General features: G+C 42.6%; 1 protein-coding gene across 4 annotated transcripts; it reads left to right on the forward strand.

Annotated features, from left to right (window-relative positions):
- The first annotated feature begins 88 nt into the window (after nucleotides 1-88).
- LOC118385343 (succinyl-CoA:3-ketoacid coenzyme A transferase 1, mitochondrial-like) lies at nucleotides 89-16,024 on the forward strand. 4 transcript variants are annotated; one of them, XR_004826004.2, is made up of 19 exons: nucleotides 230-389; nucleotides 1,685-1,903; nucleotides 3,931-4,057; nucleotides 4,295-4,385; nucleotides 4,521-4,656; nucleotides 4,833-4,982; nucleotides 5,156-5,262; nucleotides 5,495-5,555; nucleotides 5,682-5,789; nucleotides 5,895-6,009; nucleotides 9,406-9,500; nucleotides 9,647-9,695; nucleotides 9,843-9,915; nucleotides 10,026-10,101; nucleotides 10,192-10,281; nucleotides 10,386-10,466; nucleotides 10,559-10,660; nucleotides 10,791-10,955; nucleotides 14,778-16,024. XR_004826004.2 is itself a non-coding variant. In XM_035772411.2 (18 exons), the coding sequence occupies exons 2-18, from the start codon at nucleotides 1,805-1,807 to the stop codon at nucleotides 10,824-10,826; spliced, it is 1,596 nt and encodes a 531-aa protein (XP_035628304.1). In that variant the 5' UTR covers nucleotides 89-194; nucleotides 1,685-1,804; the 3' UTR covers nucleotides 10,827-14,545. The 4 variants fall into 4 exon arrangements, 3 of the variants coding, with proteins under 3 accessions (XP_035628304.1, XP_035628302.1, XP_035628303.1); XM_035772411.2 differs by lacking the exons at nucleotides 230-389; nucleotides 14,778-16,024 and adding an exon at nucleotides 89-194 and having other exon boundaries at nucleotides 10,791-14,545; XM_035772409.2 differs by lacking the exon at nucleotides 14,778-16,024 and having other exon boundaries at nucleotides 10,791-14,545.

Here is a 16,024-nt window from a genome sequence, read left to right on the forward strand (position 1 = left end):
GTATTTTGAATATTGTGAGCAGGCTCCTGTGGTTGGCTGCAGTAAAATAATATATATTTTTACGATAGCTGTACTTTTTTTCAGACTACGGCTCCCTACAAAATCCTGCATTAGTCCGGTCCATAAACGGGTGCCCCGCGGCTCAGCATAATCGAATCCACCACTCTGTGGCATCGTGAAAGCGCCACCAGCTGGTAAATATTCAACATAACAGGCAAGACCACAATTTCGGAGAAGTTGTTTACGCATTTTACGCACAAAAATTACATACCCTACAGTTCCGTCGTGAAAAGAAACCTTTGTCATAATTTACACCCGTTGACAATTGTCCTGAATTATTTTACGGAACCGCCTTTCGAGATTGTGCAAGTTGTTTTTCTTGTTCGTCTGTAAGTAGTCTATGACCTCTTAAATGTCCGCTCTCACAGACGCACATGTGGGGGCTATGGGGCTTGTAAGGCCCATCCATTGATTTTAGGATCCTATTTCCATTTCCATTTTCCTCGCAGTATGGATTGAAGAGTTCAATGAAGTGGAATACTCACTTTTACCTATTCAATGTTAGGTTATAAGGAGGGGGTGAGTCCATATTTTTGAACCCCCAGTCTCACCTACTAGCTAGAGTGGGCAAAGCCGGCACACTGAAGTGCACTCACAACTGCAAGACAAACATTTAGCAGGAAGTGTATACCATGTGTATTTTGTACATACAACTTGAAATGGTTTCCATGTTTTTCTATGTTGGTTGGTTGGTTGAGGGATTATGTTATTGAAAGTAACATATGGTTTTGACTTTTTTCCCTTTAACAAACAAATCACAGCAGCTGTGGTAAGTCTTATGTCTAGGTTACTCAAATTACGGTAGATGGAATACATTCTCCTCTCATGGCACTCAGCCCTGGGAGAGGTTCTATTATCTAAAAGATAGGGTCTAAAGATGTATTCCTTCACAAATCTGCCCCCACTGTTCAGAGTCATTATCTCATTGGCTCTAGAGAGTGTTTGGCATGTGAGCCCCTGACTCAACTCATTCTCTGAAGTCTGTCAAGTGAGACTCCCTACCCTTGTCACAATGTTCGTAATAATGGTCGGACCAAGGCGCAGCGAATGTAGAGTTCCACATGCTTTATTAATAGTGAAACTTAACAAAACAATAAACAAACCGTGACTACAGAGGTGCAAAGTGCTCCAAACAATATCCAATAACACACGGGTGGAAAAAATGACACTTAAATATGATCCCCCACAAGAGACAATGATAGCCAGCTGCCTCTAATTGGGAATCATACCAATACACCAACATAGAAAATACAAACTAGAACCCCACATAGAAAATATAAACTAGACAAAACCCCTAGTCATGCCCTGACCTACTCTATCATAGAAAATAAAGGCTTTCTATGGTCAGGATGTGACAACCCTCCATGCACATGCTCTTATAAATAGACAGTCTCTCTCTCTAACAAAGTTTGGAATTGAAAGCTTGAAATTCTTCTCAAAATGTGGTCTTCCATGTTGATACTGTGATTATGCTACCTGGTCTCATGCCTTTTTAGGTTTTCACTTGAATGTGGTGGAAACAGGGACTTACCCTTTCACGAGGTGCTTTGAAAGCCTACATTTAAAACTTTTGGTCAGTATGGTACTAATAAGCAGTATCACTTTTAATTGGTCAATTTCTCAGTCACTCCAGGGATGCCCCCACCTCTCCTGGCCTGATTGTTGACTGGGCCCAGGGGGAATGACCTGTACTGCAAACCTCCAACACTCAGTTTTCTGAAAGACTGACAGACAGATTCCGAAAATGGCGTCCTTCAGAATTCTGTCAAAATCAGAGCAATTTCATAGAAATATATCTTCAGTGAGAAGACAAAAAGGAGTACTGTCTATGCAGTATGGCAAGGTAGGAACAACTTTATAATTGTAACACAATTTGTGTTATGTGTATAATAAACCTGAACATTAGGTAAAATGTTGTTTATTAATCCAGTATATCAAGCTAGTATTGTATTGCTCCATATACAATGTAACGATTGTGTGCTAAATTGTGACTATTGATACTGTTTAATGGTATGGAACTGTTAGGAACCTCACACGGGTATCTGTGCTGAACCTCAAATGTTTTATTCTTGTCTCTGAAGTACATATGGAAAGATTTTGGACCCCTTCCCTTTTTCCACATTTGGTTACCTTACAGCCTTATTCTAAAATTGATTACATATTTTTTTCCCCGTCATCAATCTACACACAATACCCCATAATGACAAAGTGAAAACAGGTTTTTAGAAATTGTTGCACATTAGATTATTTTCCCAGCTAGCGACTGGAACGAGCTGCAACAAACACTCAAACTGGACAGTTATCTCAATCTCTACATTCAAAGACTCAATCATGGACACTCTTACTGACCGTTGTGGCTGCTTTGTGTGATGTATTGTCTCTACCTTATTGCCCTTTGTGCTGTTGTCTGTGTCCAATAATGTTTGTACCATGTTTTGTGCTGCTACCATGTTGTGTTGCTACCATGTTGTTGTTATGTTGTGTTGCTACCATGCTGTGTCATCATGTGTTGCTGCCTTGCTATGTTGTTGTCTTAGTTCTCTCTTCATGTAGATGTAAATATAAGACAAAACACACATCACAACGAGACAACACAGCAGTGTTGTCTCGTTGTGATGTGTGTTTTGTCTTATATTTATATTTTTATTTTTAATCCCAGGCCCCAGTCCCCGCAGGAGGCCTTTGCCTTTTTGTAGGCCTTCATTGTAAATAACAATGTGTTCTTAACAGACTTTTCTAGTTAAAAAGGTTAAATATTAAATTAAAAAAATACAATTGGAAAGGCACACACCTGTCTATATAAGGTCCCACAGTTGACAGTGCATGTCGGAGCAAAAACCAAGCCATGAGGTCAAAGGAATAGTCCGTGGAGCTCCGAGACAGGATTGTGTCGAGGCACAGATCTGGGGAAGGGTACCAAAACATTTATGCAGCATTGAAGGTCCCCAAGAACACAGTGGCCTACATCATTCTTAATGGAACAAGTTTGGAACCACCAATACTCTTCCTAGAACTGGCTGCCCGGCCAAACTGAGCAATCGGGAGAAGGGCCTTGGTCAGGGAGGTGACCAAGTATCCGATGGTCACTCTGACAGAGCTCCAGAGTTCCTCTTTGGAGATGGGAGAACCTTCCAGAAGGACAACCATTTCTCCAGCACTCCATCAATCAGGCCTTTATGGTAGAGTGGCCAGACAAAAAACATTTCTCAGTAAAAGGCTCATGACAGCCCGCTTAGAGTTTGCCTAAAGGCACCTATAGGACTCCATCCTCCATCCATCCTCCATCCATTTTAGAATTTTAAAAAAGTCAAGGGGTCTGAATACTTTCCGAATGCACTGTATGTGGGAGTGTTTTATTTATCTTTTTTTCTTTCTTTACTTTACTTACCTACACACACACACACACACACACAGACACACCTTTTTTTCGCACTATTGGTTAGAGCCTGTAAGTAAGCATTTCACTGTAAGTCCTGTTGGATTCTCCGCACGTGACAAAGAAACTTGTTTTGAGTGCTATAATACTGTGGATGGGTCACTCAGAGTTCTTATGGATGAGAACCTTTAAGTGGAGAGCATTAGAATAAATCAAGTAGGAAACCTACAAGATTTTTTACAAGTTTTTATTCTAGAATGAATCCTAGTCCATGAGAGAAACCAGGCACAGTGCTACATGAATCACTTTGAATTAAACATTTTTGACACAACTCTAACATACCTTTTTCCCCTGACAAAATGGGGGCAACAAATAACAACATGCAAATTTGTATCAATTTCATTGAGGGGGATTGAACTAACTCTATTGATTCACTGGTAAAAATCCAGGTTTACTGTGATGTCCTTGTCCAAATTGTCATGTGGTTATTTCAGTGTGTTCCTCACCCTCGGGTGTGTGGCTGTTGCTTCTCTACCTCCTGCCCCAGGGATGCCCACTTCTTTACCGACCCCACAGAGGCAGTGAAAGACATCCCAGATGGCTCCACTCTACTAGTCGGAGGTAGCATACTGTACCTACTCTCAGGCCTTTTTCCATCACATAGTTATGCTTTAGTCAAATGTCAAATTCAAACGTTTTGCGTTTCAAACCTCATAAATATCTTCTGCTTCTGGGAAAATAATATGTCATATTTGTTTAAGCGCTAATCATTAACATTCCATGTTTGCGTTTGTACATTAGTTTGGGTAATGTATAGGATAATTCAGAGTTTAATGTATTCTTCTGAATGTTTTCCAGGGTTTGGTTTGTGTGGAATACCCGAGAATCTGATTGGGAGTTTATTGAAGACTGGAGTGAAAGGTATCACAGCAGTCAGCAACAACGCTGGGTAATTAGGCTACTACAAAATGAGTGCGTGTGCGAGTGCCTTTGAGTATATTTGTTTTTGTGCATGTGTTGTATGCAAGATAGAAATGTGTTTGTGTTATTCTCGTGTGGATAAATCTCTCGTGTGTGTGTGCAGTGTGGATAATTTTGGTCTTGGTCTGCTGCTGAGGACCAAGCAGATCAAGCGGATGATTTCCTCCTACGTTGGGGAGAATGCAGAGTTTGAGAGACAGTACCTTTCAGGGGAACTGGAGGTGGAGCTAACGCCTCAGGTTAGACTCGAATGACTGTGTGTCACTCTAAAGTATTTTCTCCATCTGGTTTGTAATGAAAAATGGATTTGCCTGTCATTCTCGTTATAACACGTTTGTTATAACATTTTTGTATCTTGTTATAGCCTACGTGTTAGATCGTGTTATGACTTTCTTATACCATACATCTACTGAAGGGTACCCTGGCAGAGAGGGTACGTGCCGGCGGTGCTGGGGTCCCTGCCTTCTTCACGCCCACTGGGTATGGCACACTGATCCAGGAGGGAGGCTCACCCATCAAATACAACACAGACGGCAGTGTGGCCATCGCTAGCAAGAAGAGAGAGGTATGCAAAAACACACACACATATATTCATATTGAACCTTTATTTACCCAGAATAATTGACTTTTTTCCCCCCAAGAAAGACCGGGTAATATTAGAGAGATAGAGGTGGACACTATGGGGTCAGCTCAGCTTTTACTCCTGACCCTGACACATGTGATGTCATTATCTCACAGGTGAGGGAGTTCAATGGCATCCACTATGTCATGGAGAGAGCCATCACAGGGGACTTTGCTTTGATCAAGGCCTGGAAAGCTGATCGAGCCGGTAACATTGTGTTCAGGTGGGGTTGGCTGATTTTTCAACAACAATCATAAGAACGTGTTATATTCAAACTCCACAAGAGGTCAGCATTTCCTAGCATGATGTTGCGCCACTGCTAGTGCTACAATTCAAAATCAATTACAACGGACAACGACTGTCACTGTGAATGATTATATAGTTAATGCACTGACTCTACTTAGCATATCAGCATACAATAAACAGTTCATGATACTGTCTTTGTCTTTCTATAGAAAAACAGCACGGAACTTCAACCAGCCCATGTGTAAAGCAGCTAAAGTCACCGTAGTGGAGGTTAGCATGTCAATGAACCAGTTTCAATTAACAGCTTGTTCAACTATCATGTGTGGCCTAAGAGTTTACTGAACCTTACACCAGACTTTTATACCCAAACTGCGTCTTCGGTTACTACTGTCTTAGGTAGAAGAGATTGTAGATGTGGGGACCTTTGCTCCAGAAGATATCCATGTCCCCAGCATCTATGTTGACAGGATTGTGAAGGGGGCAGTCTATGAGAAGAGGATAGAGGTAAGCCTGCCTGTCTGTGTCTGTCAGTCTGTTGGTGGCAGGTAACGTGGAATCGGTTGTTTTCTCTGTACTATTGATTGGCAATAAGCCCTGTTCACTGTGCAGAAGAGAACGGTCCAGAAAGGCTCTATGGAGACACCCAAACCCAAGAGGAAGGCAGACCTGCTCCGAGAGAGGATCATCAGGAGGGCAGCTCTGGAGTTCCAGGATGGAATGTATGGTATCCTTTACACAGGATCAGGGCCGGAGGGAACAGTGTGGATTGATATTGAAACATGAGGTACATATAGGGCTATGGCGGTCACAAAATTTCCTCAGACGGTAATTGTCAAGCAAATAAATGGTCGGTCTCACGGTAATTGACAGTTAATTAACAAACACATTTAGCATCTCCTGGCTTGCACACAGCCTACAAGCCACTGATGCAGACCTTTGAAACATCTACATTTGGAAAAAGTCTAATAAAGCCATGTAATATAGCCTACACCTTCACAATAAATCCATTCTTTATTTTAGACAGTTCTAAAGAAACATGATATGAAGAAAATGTGGTCTATTTCAGAAGAACAGAATAGCATACTCTGAGTTGTCCTTATGGTAGGTCCTGATCTGGCTATTCGATATAGCTGTGGGCTACGCTAGTTCATTTAGCAGACAAGATTTGCTTAGATTTCCGTGGCATTATTTTATAGTATGAAGAATACAATTGAACATAGCTGGATTACATTGAAAGGATATTTTCTCCAAACGATTCAGGGAGTGTGCACATGCGGCTATTCTGTGTTGAGCGGTTAACAAAGAAATAGGTATCTATATGCTTAATTTTGAAAGACATGAGCTCATGACCTCTGCTCTGTTTATTTGCGCAGGCTGTTCACACTTCAGTCTCTCATTCACAATTTGACTATACCTTGAATTTCCCGGCGTCATCCCCTTTGTGGCCGTAATGCATCCTAAAAAAATCCATGCCTTTTGTGGCCAGTGGCCGTTGTGCCCTTCTCCCTGAGTGCTGCGTGCTCTTCTCCCTGAGTGCTGCATGCTCCGAAGCACCTCTCACTCACATGCCTCTCCATCACTGATCGGGTCTTTCATACAGGCTACAATTGAAGACAGATACATCGGGGACGCAACTGTGCACGTCCTTATCCAATTCTGAGATTCATATTGGAATAACTGTCCACATTTACTTTTCAGCAGCCAACAAGATGAGAAAGGCCTAACTAACAGCAAAAGCACTAGCCTATGTCAATTGACTATCCCCCATAGTACAAATGTTGACCTATTCTGTGTGAGAAATAAATATTCCAAAGATAGTCTGGAACAGCTGTAAAATGCAATATATCCTAAATAAATTAAATAAAAAATGACACAATGTGGTGGACCAAACAGATCAGAACGTGGCAGAAAATGTTGATAAACTATTAGGCTATTTCTTCACATTATAAGCGCAGCAATGCGCACACGGCATATGCTCGAATGTTCCATTAGCGCGAAAACACCCTTATCAAAATCAAATGTATTGGTCACATACACGTGTTTAGCAGATATTATTGTGGGTGTAGTGAAATGCTTGTGCTTCTAGCTCCAACAGTGCAGTAATATCTAACAACTCATGTCTAACAGTTTCACAACATACACCCCAAAATACACATCAATCTAAGTAAGGAATGGATTAAGACTATATACATATATGTCAGAGTGACATTGGACTAAGATACAGTGGCGTAGTATAGAATACAGTATGAGATGGGTGACGCAATATTTACACACAATTAAAGTGACTAAGATACCGTAGAATAGTACAGAGTGCAGTTTATACATATGAGATGAGTAATGCAAGATACGGAGACATTAAAGTTGCTAGTGATCCATTTCTAAAAGTGGCCAGTGATCCCTAATCTATGTCTATAGGCAGCAGCCTCGGATGTGCTGGAGATGGCTGTTTAACAGTCAGCGGTGTAGTATAGAATACAATACAGTATATACATATGAGATGGGTGATGCAATATGCATTTTGTTTTTAAGTGACTAAGATACCGTAGAAAAATGTGGAGTGCAGTTTATACATATAAGCTGAGTAATTCTAGATACGGAACATTATTAAAGTGGCTAGTGATCCATTTCTAAAAGTGACCAGTGATTCCTAATATTTATGTCTATAGGCAGCCGCCTCTAATATGCTAGTGATGGCTGTTTAGCAGTCTGATGGCCTTGAGATAGAAGCTGTTTTTCAGTCTCTCGGTCCCAGCTTTGATACACCTGTACTGACCTCACCTTCTGGATGATAGTGGGGTGAACAGGCAGTGGCTCGGGTGGTTGTTGTCCTTGATGCTCTTTTTTGCCTTCCTATGGCATCGGGTGCTGTAGGTGTCCTGGAGTGCAGGGTGTTTGCCCCCGGTGATGCGTTGGGCAGATCGCACCATCAGCTGGAGTTTTGCAGTTGTGGGCGGTGCAGTTGCCTTACGAGGTGGTGATACAGCCCGACAGGACACTCTCAATTGTGCATCTGTAAAAGTTTGAGAGGGTTTTAGGTGTTAAGCCAAATTTCTTTAGCCTCCTGCCGTTGAAGAGGCGCTCTTGCGCCTTCTTCACCCAGACGCGCTGTTGCGCCTTCTTCACCACACTGTCTGTGTGGGTGGACATTTTCAGTTTGTCAGTGATGTGTATGCTTTCCACCTTCTCCACTGCGGTCCCTTCGATGTGGATAGGGGGGTGCTCCCGCTACTGTTTCCTGAAGTCCACAATAATCTTCTTAGTTTTGTTGATGTTTAGTGAGAGGTTTCCACAAATGCGATTATGCATATAATGCTTTTATTATACAAAAAAGTGCATTTTTAAGGTAAATTATTCTCCAAACTTGAAACTCTTTAGTTGTGATTACAAACCTTTTCAAAATTAGGCTACATGAGGTGTGCGTATATGATTCGAAGAAGTCGCAAAAAAAGCATTGTTTCTTGCCTTAAGCTGGACATCATTCACAAGTGAAAATATATAATTCACACGTGATAGGCTAATATTGTCACCCATCAGACTATTCTTGATTTGAATCTTTACATATACTAAATAATATGTTTGAGATTTGTGGACCATTTTATCATGCACCTGTCTCAAAACAGGGGCGCATGTATTCTATGCACTTAAACATCGAATTTAGGACACTTTTACCCGTGGTTCATTTTCATGCCAGCCAGGTAGCCAATGTGCTTAATAGAGGGAAAGTTGGGAAATAAATATAGAAAGCTGAGGCCATCACTCTTGTTTTCTCATGCAATTGCATAGCCTATAGAAATGTTGCGCAACATGAGCTCATGGGCTCACATGAAGTTTTATTATATCTTTGATTACATTTGCATTGATGTCAGAGTGATTAGAGGAACAGTAGAGTTCAAAGTACCAGGCAGTTAGCAAGTTTGGTAGACTACTAATGACCATTAGCAGCATCAGAGCTTGGAGCAGCCTAATTACCATGACTAAACGTGGAATTTGACTGCCTTCATGACTCATGGCTGCCGGTGTGGCGGTAATATGGTCAACAAACAGCCCTAGGTATATACAATATGTAGACGTGGTGGATGTGATTGGTTATTAATAGGTCCCTTGACCACAGCATCTTCAGCAAACCTTGGTATTGGGATCCCGATGCTGGCCAGCAACTTCATCAACTCTGACATCACTGTGCACCTACAGAGTGAGAATGGACTTCTGGGCCTGGTGAGCCATATTAAACTGTTAGATTTACAGATACAAGTAGAAAGTGCATTCAGGAAAGTGGGCACCCTCTCTTTGACAAAGCCCTGTGTGTGTGTGTGTGTGTGTGTGTGTGTCATTTTGTTGTTTTGTCTGTGAATTATAAAAAGGGTCCTTATCCCACCGAAAGTGAGGTAGACCCAGACCTTATCAATGCAGGTGCGTACAGCAAGCACATACGTCAACACTACACCTACAAAGTTGTAGAAAGTCTTTGGTTGGACATGCTATCCTCAAATCAAAGCTTTCTGGGAACATCTTTCCTGGCCTTTACCCTCCTACCCAGTCTCTGTTTGTGTTATTTAGGTAAAGAGGTTGTAACTGTGGTTCCTGGAGCCGCGTTTTTCTCCAGTGATGAATCATTTGCTATGATCAGGGGGTGAGTGCTCAAACCACCTACTGTACTCCCCGATCTTTAGCTCCACTAACCGTTGTATCACTTTTTCCTTTGGAGTAGCTGAAGGTAACATGAACCACCTCTACTTTCAGTGGCCACATTGACCTGACCATGTTGGGGGCCATGCAGGTGTCTAAGTATGGGGACCTGGCCAACTGGATGATCCCGGTATGATCATGTCTCTCACCCTGGCCGATTGTAGGAATACGTGTATATAATGTTTCAACATGTGTATGCTCTCTTCATTGACCTCCAAAGGGAAAGATGGTGAAAGGAATGGGAGGGGCTATGGACCTAGTGGCAAGTGCAGGAACCAAAGTGGTGGTGACCATGGAGCATTCTGCTAAGGTACAAAATGACACTACCTCTGGTGCTTCATACATATGGTTTTAGACCTTACTACACTATAGGAGTGTACCCTATAGTAAACCTTTTCTCCTTACAAACTTAAGGGGGACAAACACAAAATCCTGGAGAGTTGTACTCTCCCACTGACCGGGAAGCAGTGTGTGGATAGGATCATCACTGAAAAGGTGAGCTTTTTAAATAAAGTTTGGCTTGTCAGCTGCAGGCAGTGTCAATCTCCTCTCCTTGTATGCAGTGGCTTACACTCTCTCCCCCCCAGGCAGTTTTTGATGTTGACAAGGCCAGCGGCCTCACTCTCATAGAGATCTGGGAGGGGCTGACTCCTGATGACATCAGAGCTTGCACTGGCACAGATTTTGCTGTGAGTTTGACAAACCCATCATAGCTCAGATGAATAATGGAATAACTACTGACTCATTAACTCAACACTGAATGTTCTGTGCTTCCATTATAATGACTCAACTCTGATCACTGTTTATGTTTCTTGATAGGTGTCCCCAAATCTAAGACCAATGCAGCAGATCTGACCCAGTGACTCCAAATCTTTCTGCAGTGCACAGAATCCTTCTTTTAACATCCCACGTGACCATAGTGCTACAAATGCATGTACACATCAACTCTGGGAGAGAGGTATAAATAGACCTGCAGACTTGAAGGTATTGACAGTTAAGAGTCAGTCGGCTACAATGTGCCTGTGACTTACAATAGAATCAGCTTGCTGAAGTCTAGGTCTACAATGCAATGACTGGTCATTCCAAGCTGTATATGGTATGATCCATGGCAGATTGTTTTACTCTTAAAATGGCATAACTAAATTTGTTTGAGTTTCATAATTTTACAGAGACACTCAAGTGCTAAGTTTTTTTTTTGGTTCAGGATGGGATGATATCAAATTGATTTGTCACATACACATGGTTAGCAGATGTTAATGCGAGTGTAGCGAAATGCTTGTGCTTCGAGTTCCGACAATGCAGTAATAACCAACGAGTAATCTAACAATTCCAAAACTACTACCTTATACACACAAGTGTAAAGGGATAAAGAATATGTACATAAAGATATGAATGAGTGATGGTACAGAACGGCATAGGCAAGATGCAGAAGATGGTATCGAGTACAGTATATACATATGAGATGAGTACTGTAGGGTATGTAAACAAAGTGGCATAGTTTAAAGTGGCTACAGCAGCAGATGGCACAGGGATGTATTGTCTGCATGATATCATACATTATATACACTTGAGAGCATCTGGGGTAGTCAAACTCATACAATGTGTCTAACTTGGGTAAATTCAGCATTGTGACCTTTGCACTAATGGTGCAGCGCAGAGAGGCTCAACCAGGAAAAACAATTGTTACGCAACCTGTTCCCTACTCAGAAAAGGGGGGTGGTGATTTGTTCCTGGGTTCTGTTGGATTGTAAGGCCGGTAGGTAGGATGTGATGGTCTAGGAGGAAGAGAGAAAATACACTGCTCAAAAAAATAAAGGGAACACTTAAACAACACAATGTAACTCCAAGTCAATCACACTTCTGTGAAATCAAACTGTCCACTTAGGAAGCAACACTGATTGACAATAAATTTCACATGCTGTTGTGCAAATGAAATATACAACAGGTGGAAATTATAGGCATTTAGCAAGACACCCCCAATAAAGAAGTGGTTCTGCAGGTGGGACCACAGACCACTTCTCAGTTCCTATGCTTCCTGGCTGATGTTTTGGTCACTTTCGAATGCTGGCGGTGCTTTCACTCTAGTGGTAGTATGAGACGGAGTCTACAACCCACACAACTGGTTCAGGTAGTGCAGCTCTTCCAGGATGGCACATCAATGTGAGATGTGACCAGAACGTTTGCTGTGTCTGTCAGCGTAGTGTCCAGAGCCCTACCAGGAGACAGGCCAGTACATCAGGAGACGTGGAGGAGGCCGTAGGAGGGCAACAACCCAGCAGTAGGACCGCTACCTCCGCCTTTGTGCAAGTAGGAGCAGGAGGAGAACTGCCAGAGCCCTGCAAAATGACCTCCAGCAGGCCACAAATGTGCATGTGTCTGCTCAAACGGTCAGAAACAGACTCCACGAGGGCCTGACGTCCACAGGTGGGGGTTGTGCTTATACAGCCCAACACCGTGCAGGAGGTTTGGCATTTGCCAGAGAACACCAAGATTGTCAAATTCGCCACTGGCGCCCTGTGCTCTTCACAGATGAAAGCAGGTTCACACTGAGCACATGTGACAGACGTGACAGTCTGGAGACGCCATGGAGAACGTTCTGCTGCCTGCAACATCCTCCAGCATGACTGGTTTGGCGGTGTGTCAGTCATGGTGTGGGGTGGCATTTCTTTGGGGGGCCGCACAGCCCTCCATGTGCTCGCCAGAGGTAGCATGACTGCCGTTAGGTACCGAGATGAGATCCTCAGACCCCTTGTGAGACCATATGCTGGTGCGGTTGGCCCTGGGTTCCTCCTAATGCAAGACAATGCTAGACCTCATGTGGCTGGAGTGTGTCAGCAGTTCCTGCAAGAGGAAGGCATTGATGCTATGGACTGGCCCGCCCGTTCCCCAGACCGGAATCCAATTGAGCACATCATTGAGCTCCATCCACCAACGCCACGTTGCACCACAGACTGTCCAGGAGTTGGCGGATGCTTTAGTCCAGGTCTGGGAGGAGATCCCTCAGGAGACCATCCGCCACCTCATCAGGAGCATGCCCAGGCATTGTAGGGGGGTCATACAGGCACGTGGAGGCCACACACACTACTGAGCCTCATTTTGACTTGTTTTAAAGGACATTACATCAAATTTGGATCAGCCTGTAGTGTAGTTTTCCACTTTAATTTTGAGTGTGACTCCAAATCCAGACCTCCATGGGTTGATAAATTTGATTTCCATTGATAATTTGTCTGATTTTGTTGTCAGCACATTCAACTATGTAAAAAAAGTATTTAATAAGAATATTTCATTCATTCAGATCTAGGATGTGTTATTTTAGTGGTCCCTTTATTTTTTTTGAGCAGTGTACATGTCAGGGGCAAAGCAACATCAAAGTGCATGAACCAAGTAGTGCCAGGTGAATAAACAGGAAGTAAATATGTAATCAACTCAGAGCCGACTATCCTTTTGGGGGCTCCAAGCGAGATTTGGTTGGCCCTTTGCAGCAAAACATTAGTTTTAGTGGCCCCCCCTCTTAAAAGTGGGGATAATGTGTTTTAAAAAAGGAATTTCCTGCAATTCTACACCTTTGCCATGGGGCAGAGAAACCTTGCAATTTAATAACAAATGTTATGCTTTTTCCAGACATGATTTATGCCACATTAATAGAATATCTGAGTGAGAATGATTTTGTTAGTCAAAAGGGAAAGTCAGGGCCCCTGGACACGTGCCCTGTGTGCCCAGTCGCTAGTCGGACATGATTACTTCAAGTTTAGATCAAAATTAAGTGGCTGCCAGTGACAAGAGTATAACTGCTGATGCACAACCAAATTGCGAAATTGAGGAGTGGGGCATATAAGCAGACAATGAACGCTCGTACAATATTCAATGATTACATTTCTCTAAAACTACCTGCGCACCAACACACTTTGTATGACTTTCTTAGCTACAGTATATACATATCTCCCTGGTAAATTGAATAATTTATACAGCAGCATACAATACAATTTTGCACTCACTTGGTTGTGCTGTGCTCACAGGAAAGTGGCACAGTGGTCCTTCGTGGGCAAATTGTCAAACGTCTGGCATTCTCTGGATTTATGGTGCTTTCAAAACAACTGGTAACTCTGAAAAAACAAGGTCGAATCATGATGTCATTAATCTTCAGCTCATAGCTCTAGATAGAGAGGCTAGATTTACAATTCCTAAATGGATGACCATTCAAAACGTATTTTCCCAATCGGAGCTCGTTTATTCCCAACTTCCCAGTGGTCTTGAACTCACTGAGGTCAAGTTCCCGCAGTTCCGAGTTAAAATTGTTTTGAGCGCGGCACAAATCATGCGTCATTGACAGCATGGCCAATGTTGAATGTTTACCATTTTAACGTCCCAAATTTGGGACCACACAGCCACTCCACAGAGTAGCAGGCTAGTGATTGCTTTGCTTGCAGTTAGCCACTGACACTGATTCCTTCCAAACCACTGTTGAATTTGCAATTTCCAACTTGTGTAATGTTTGCCCAATGGCTGATGAGCACGGATACATTTTAGCTTTAATTTCTCTTCATATGACAAGGATTAAAAAGGATTTGCCAGTAGATTGTCGACTTGATTCATGACTGATAGCTAAGATTTTGAAAGTACGATGTTGACGTGATCAGTCCAAGCAAAGCTACTTTACATATGTGATTTGATGTAATTTTATCTGTGGCCAATGACCTTGAGCCTTCTTGGATTGACACTGCTAAATGTAACTATGGCAGCACCCAAAGGGGCTAGAATTTTCTAGCACTTGGACTTAATTTCCCTGATTACTTCCCCTCTATATAGCAACTCCAGATGTCGTGGGGGTTGGTTCCAGTACCTGTTGGACTGGGAGGGGTATGGTCCGGTGTTGGGTTCCAGTGGATGACATTCTTGAGCCCAACATCATCCGAGATTTCCTTCTGGACCGTTACATTTCTCATCCATCGTCGTTCTGCTGCTGGAGCCTGGGGTACTGTCACGTCCACTCCCGATCCCCCTCTTTGGCGCTCGGCATCGCCGGTTTACTAACAGCCAGTCCTGGCAACCCATCCTTATGCACACCTGCACCTTATTAGGCACACCTGGACCTCCCCGATTACTTCCTCTTTATATAGCACTCTATTGTTATCTCCCACCAGGCACATTCTGTTTGCTTCCATGCTTAGACGCCATTCTAGTTTCGTATAGTTCAATGTTCTTAGTCATTAAACTCTAACTGCACTTGCTTCCTGACTCCCTGCATCTACGTTTTTAAAAAATGAACAGATTAACACAATTTGAAAGTGCCGAATCCTTCAGAAAGCCTAATAATATATATTTAGCAATAGCACTTCCATATAAACATTCTGCTAATATAACAAGGCACTTACTGATTGTTTCACACACAAAAGGGAAGGAAAGAAACTATGCTATGAAAGGATATGCTGTGTTCAGGAGTGGAAAGGGTGTTTTATGGCAAAGTGAGGTGTGAGAAAAAGGCTGAGGAGTGGTGATTTGGGATTGACAACAGATGTGGGAACACTTATAGAGGGAAGGGGTGTGGCCTGGACCAATTAGTTCATCTGCAGAGGAGAGGTCTTCAACACACCACCAATACTTTTACTAGAAAGTAATAAAAGCTAATGGCAAAATGGATATCAATATTCAATTTTGTTTTGTTACGGGTACAGGGCCATAAGGTATCCCATTCATTACGCATCAAGGACATGTGGGGGAAATTGATTTCTCCAGTGTGGAAATTCCTGAACTCAGAGTGCTATTGAGTTCTCTCTCCTTACTGGCTATATGAGATGGGCCAGTTGAAAACACCTGTCTGTCTCTGTCATGTGCCTCATTACCTATACAGTAAACGTTACTATATACTCTCAACAGCATATATTACTATCACTCTGACTGTGTTTAATGTCATTATTTCTCCACGTTGAACTTTGATGTGACTCAGCTCTGTCTGATTTGGTTACTCTTCTGTCTCCCTCACATTCAGTATGTACTGAGAAGTAGTGGTGTGTGGGTAAAATCACTGGAGAAGCCAAGCCAGAATAAAAGCTTTA

Source organism: Oncorhynchus keta, chromosome 6 (genome assembly GCF_023373465.1).
Source record: "Oncorhynchus keta strain PuntledgeMale-10-30-2019 chromosome 6, Oket_V2, whole genome shotgun sequence".
Lineage (NCBI taxonomy): Eukaryota > Metazoa > Chordata > Actinopteri > Salmoniformes > Salmonidae > Oncorhynchus > Oncorhynchus keta.

Coding starts and splice junctions, on each gene's coding strand:
- LOC118385343 (XM_035772411.2), top strand. CDS start 1,805: ATGGCGTCCTTCAGAATTCTGTCAAAATCAGAGCAATTTCATAGAAAT. Junction 5,556..5,681: donor CTAAAGTCACCGTAGTGGAG/GTTAGCATGTCA, acceptor CTACTGTCTTAG/GTAGAAGAGATTGTAGATGT. Junction 6,010..9,405: donor GTTCCAGGATGGAATGTATG/GTATCCTTTACA, acceptor CAGCATCTTCAG/CAAACCTTGGTATTGGGATC.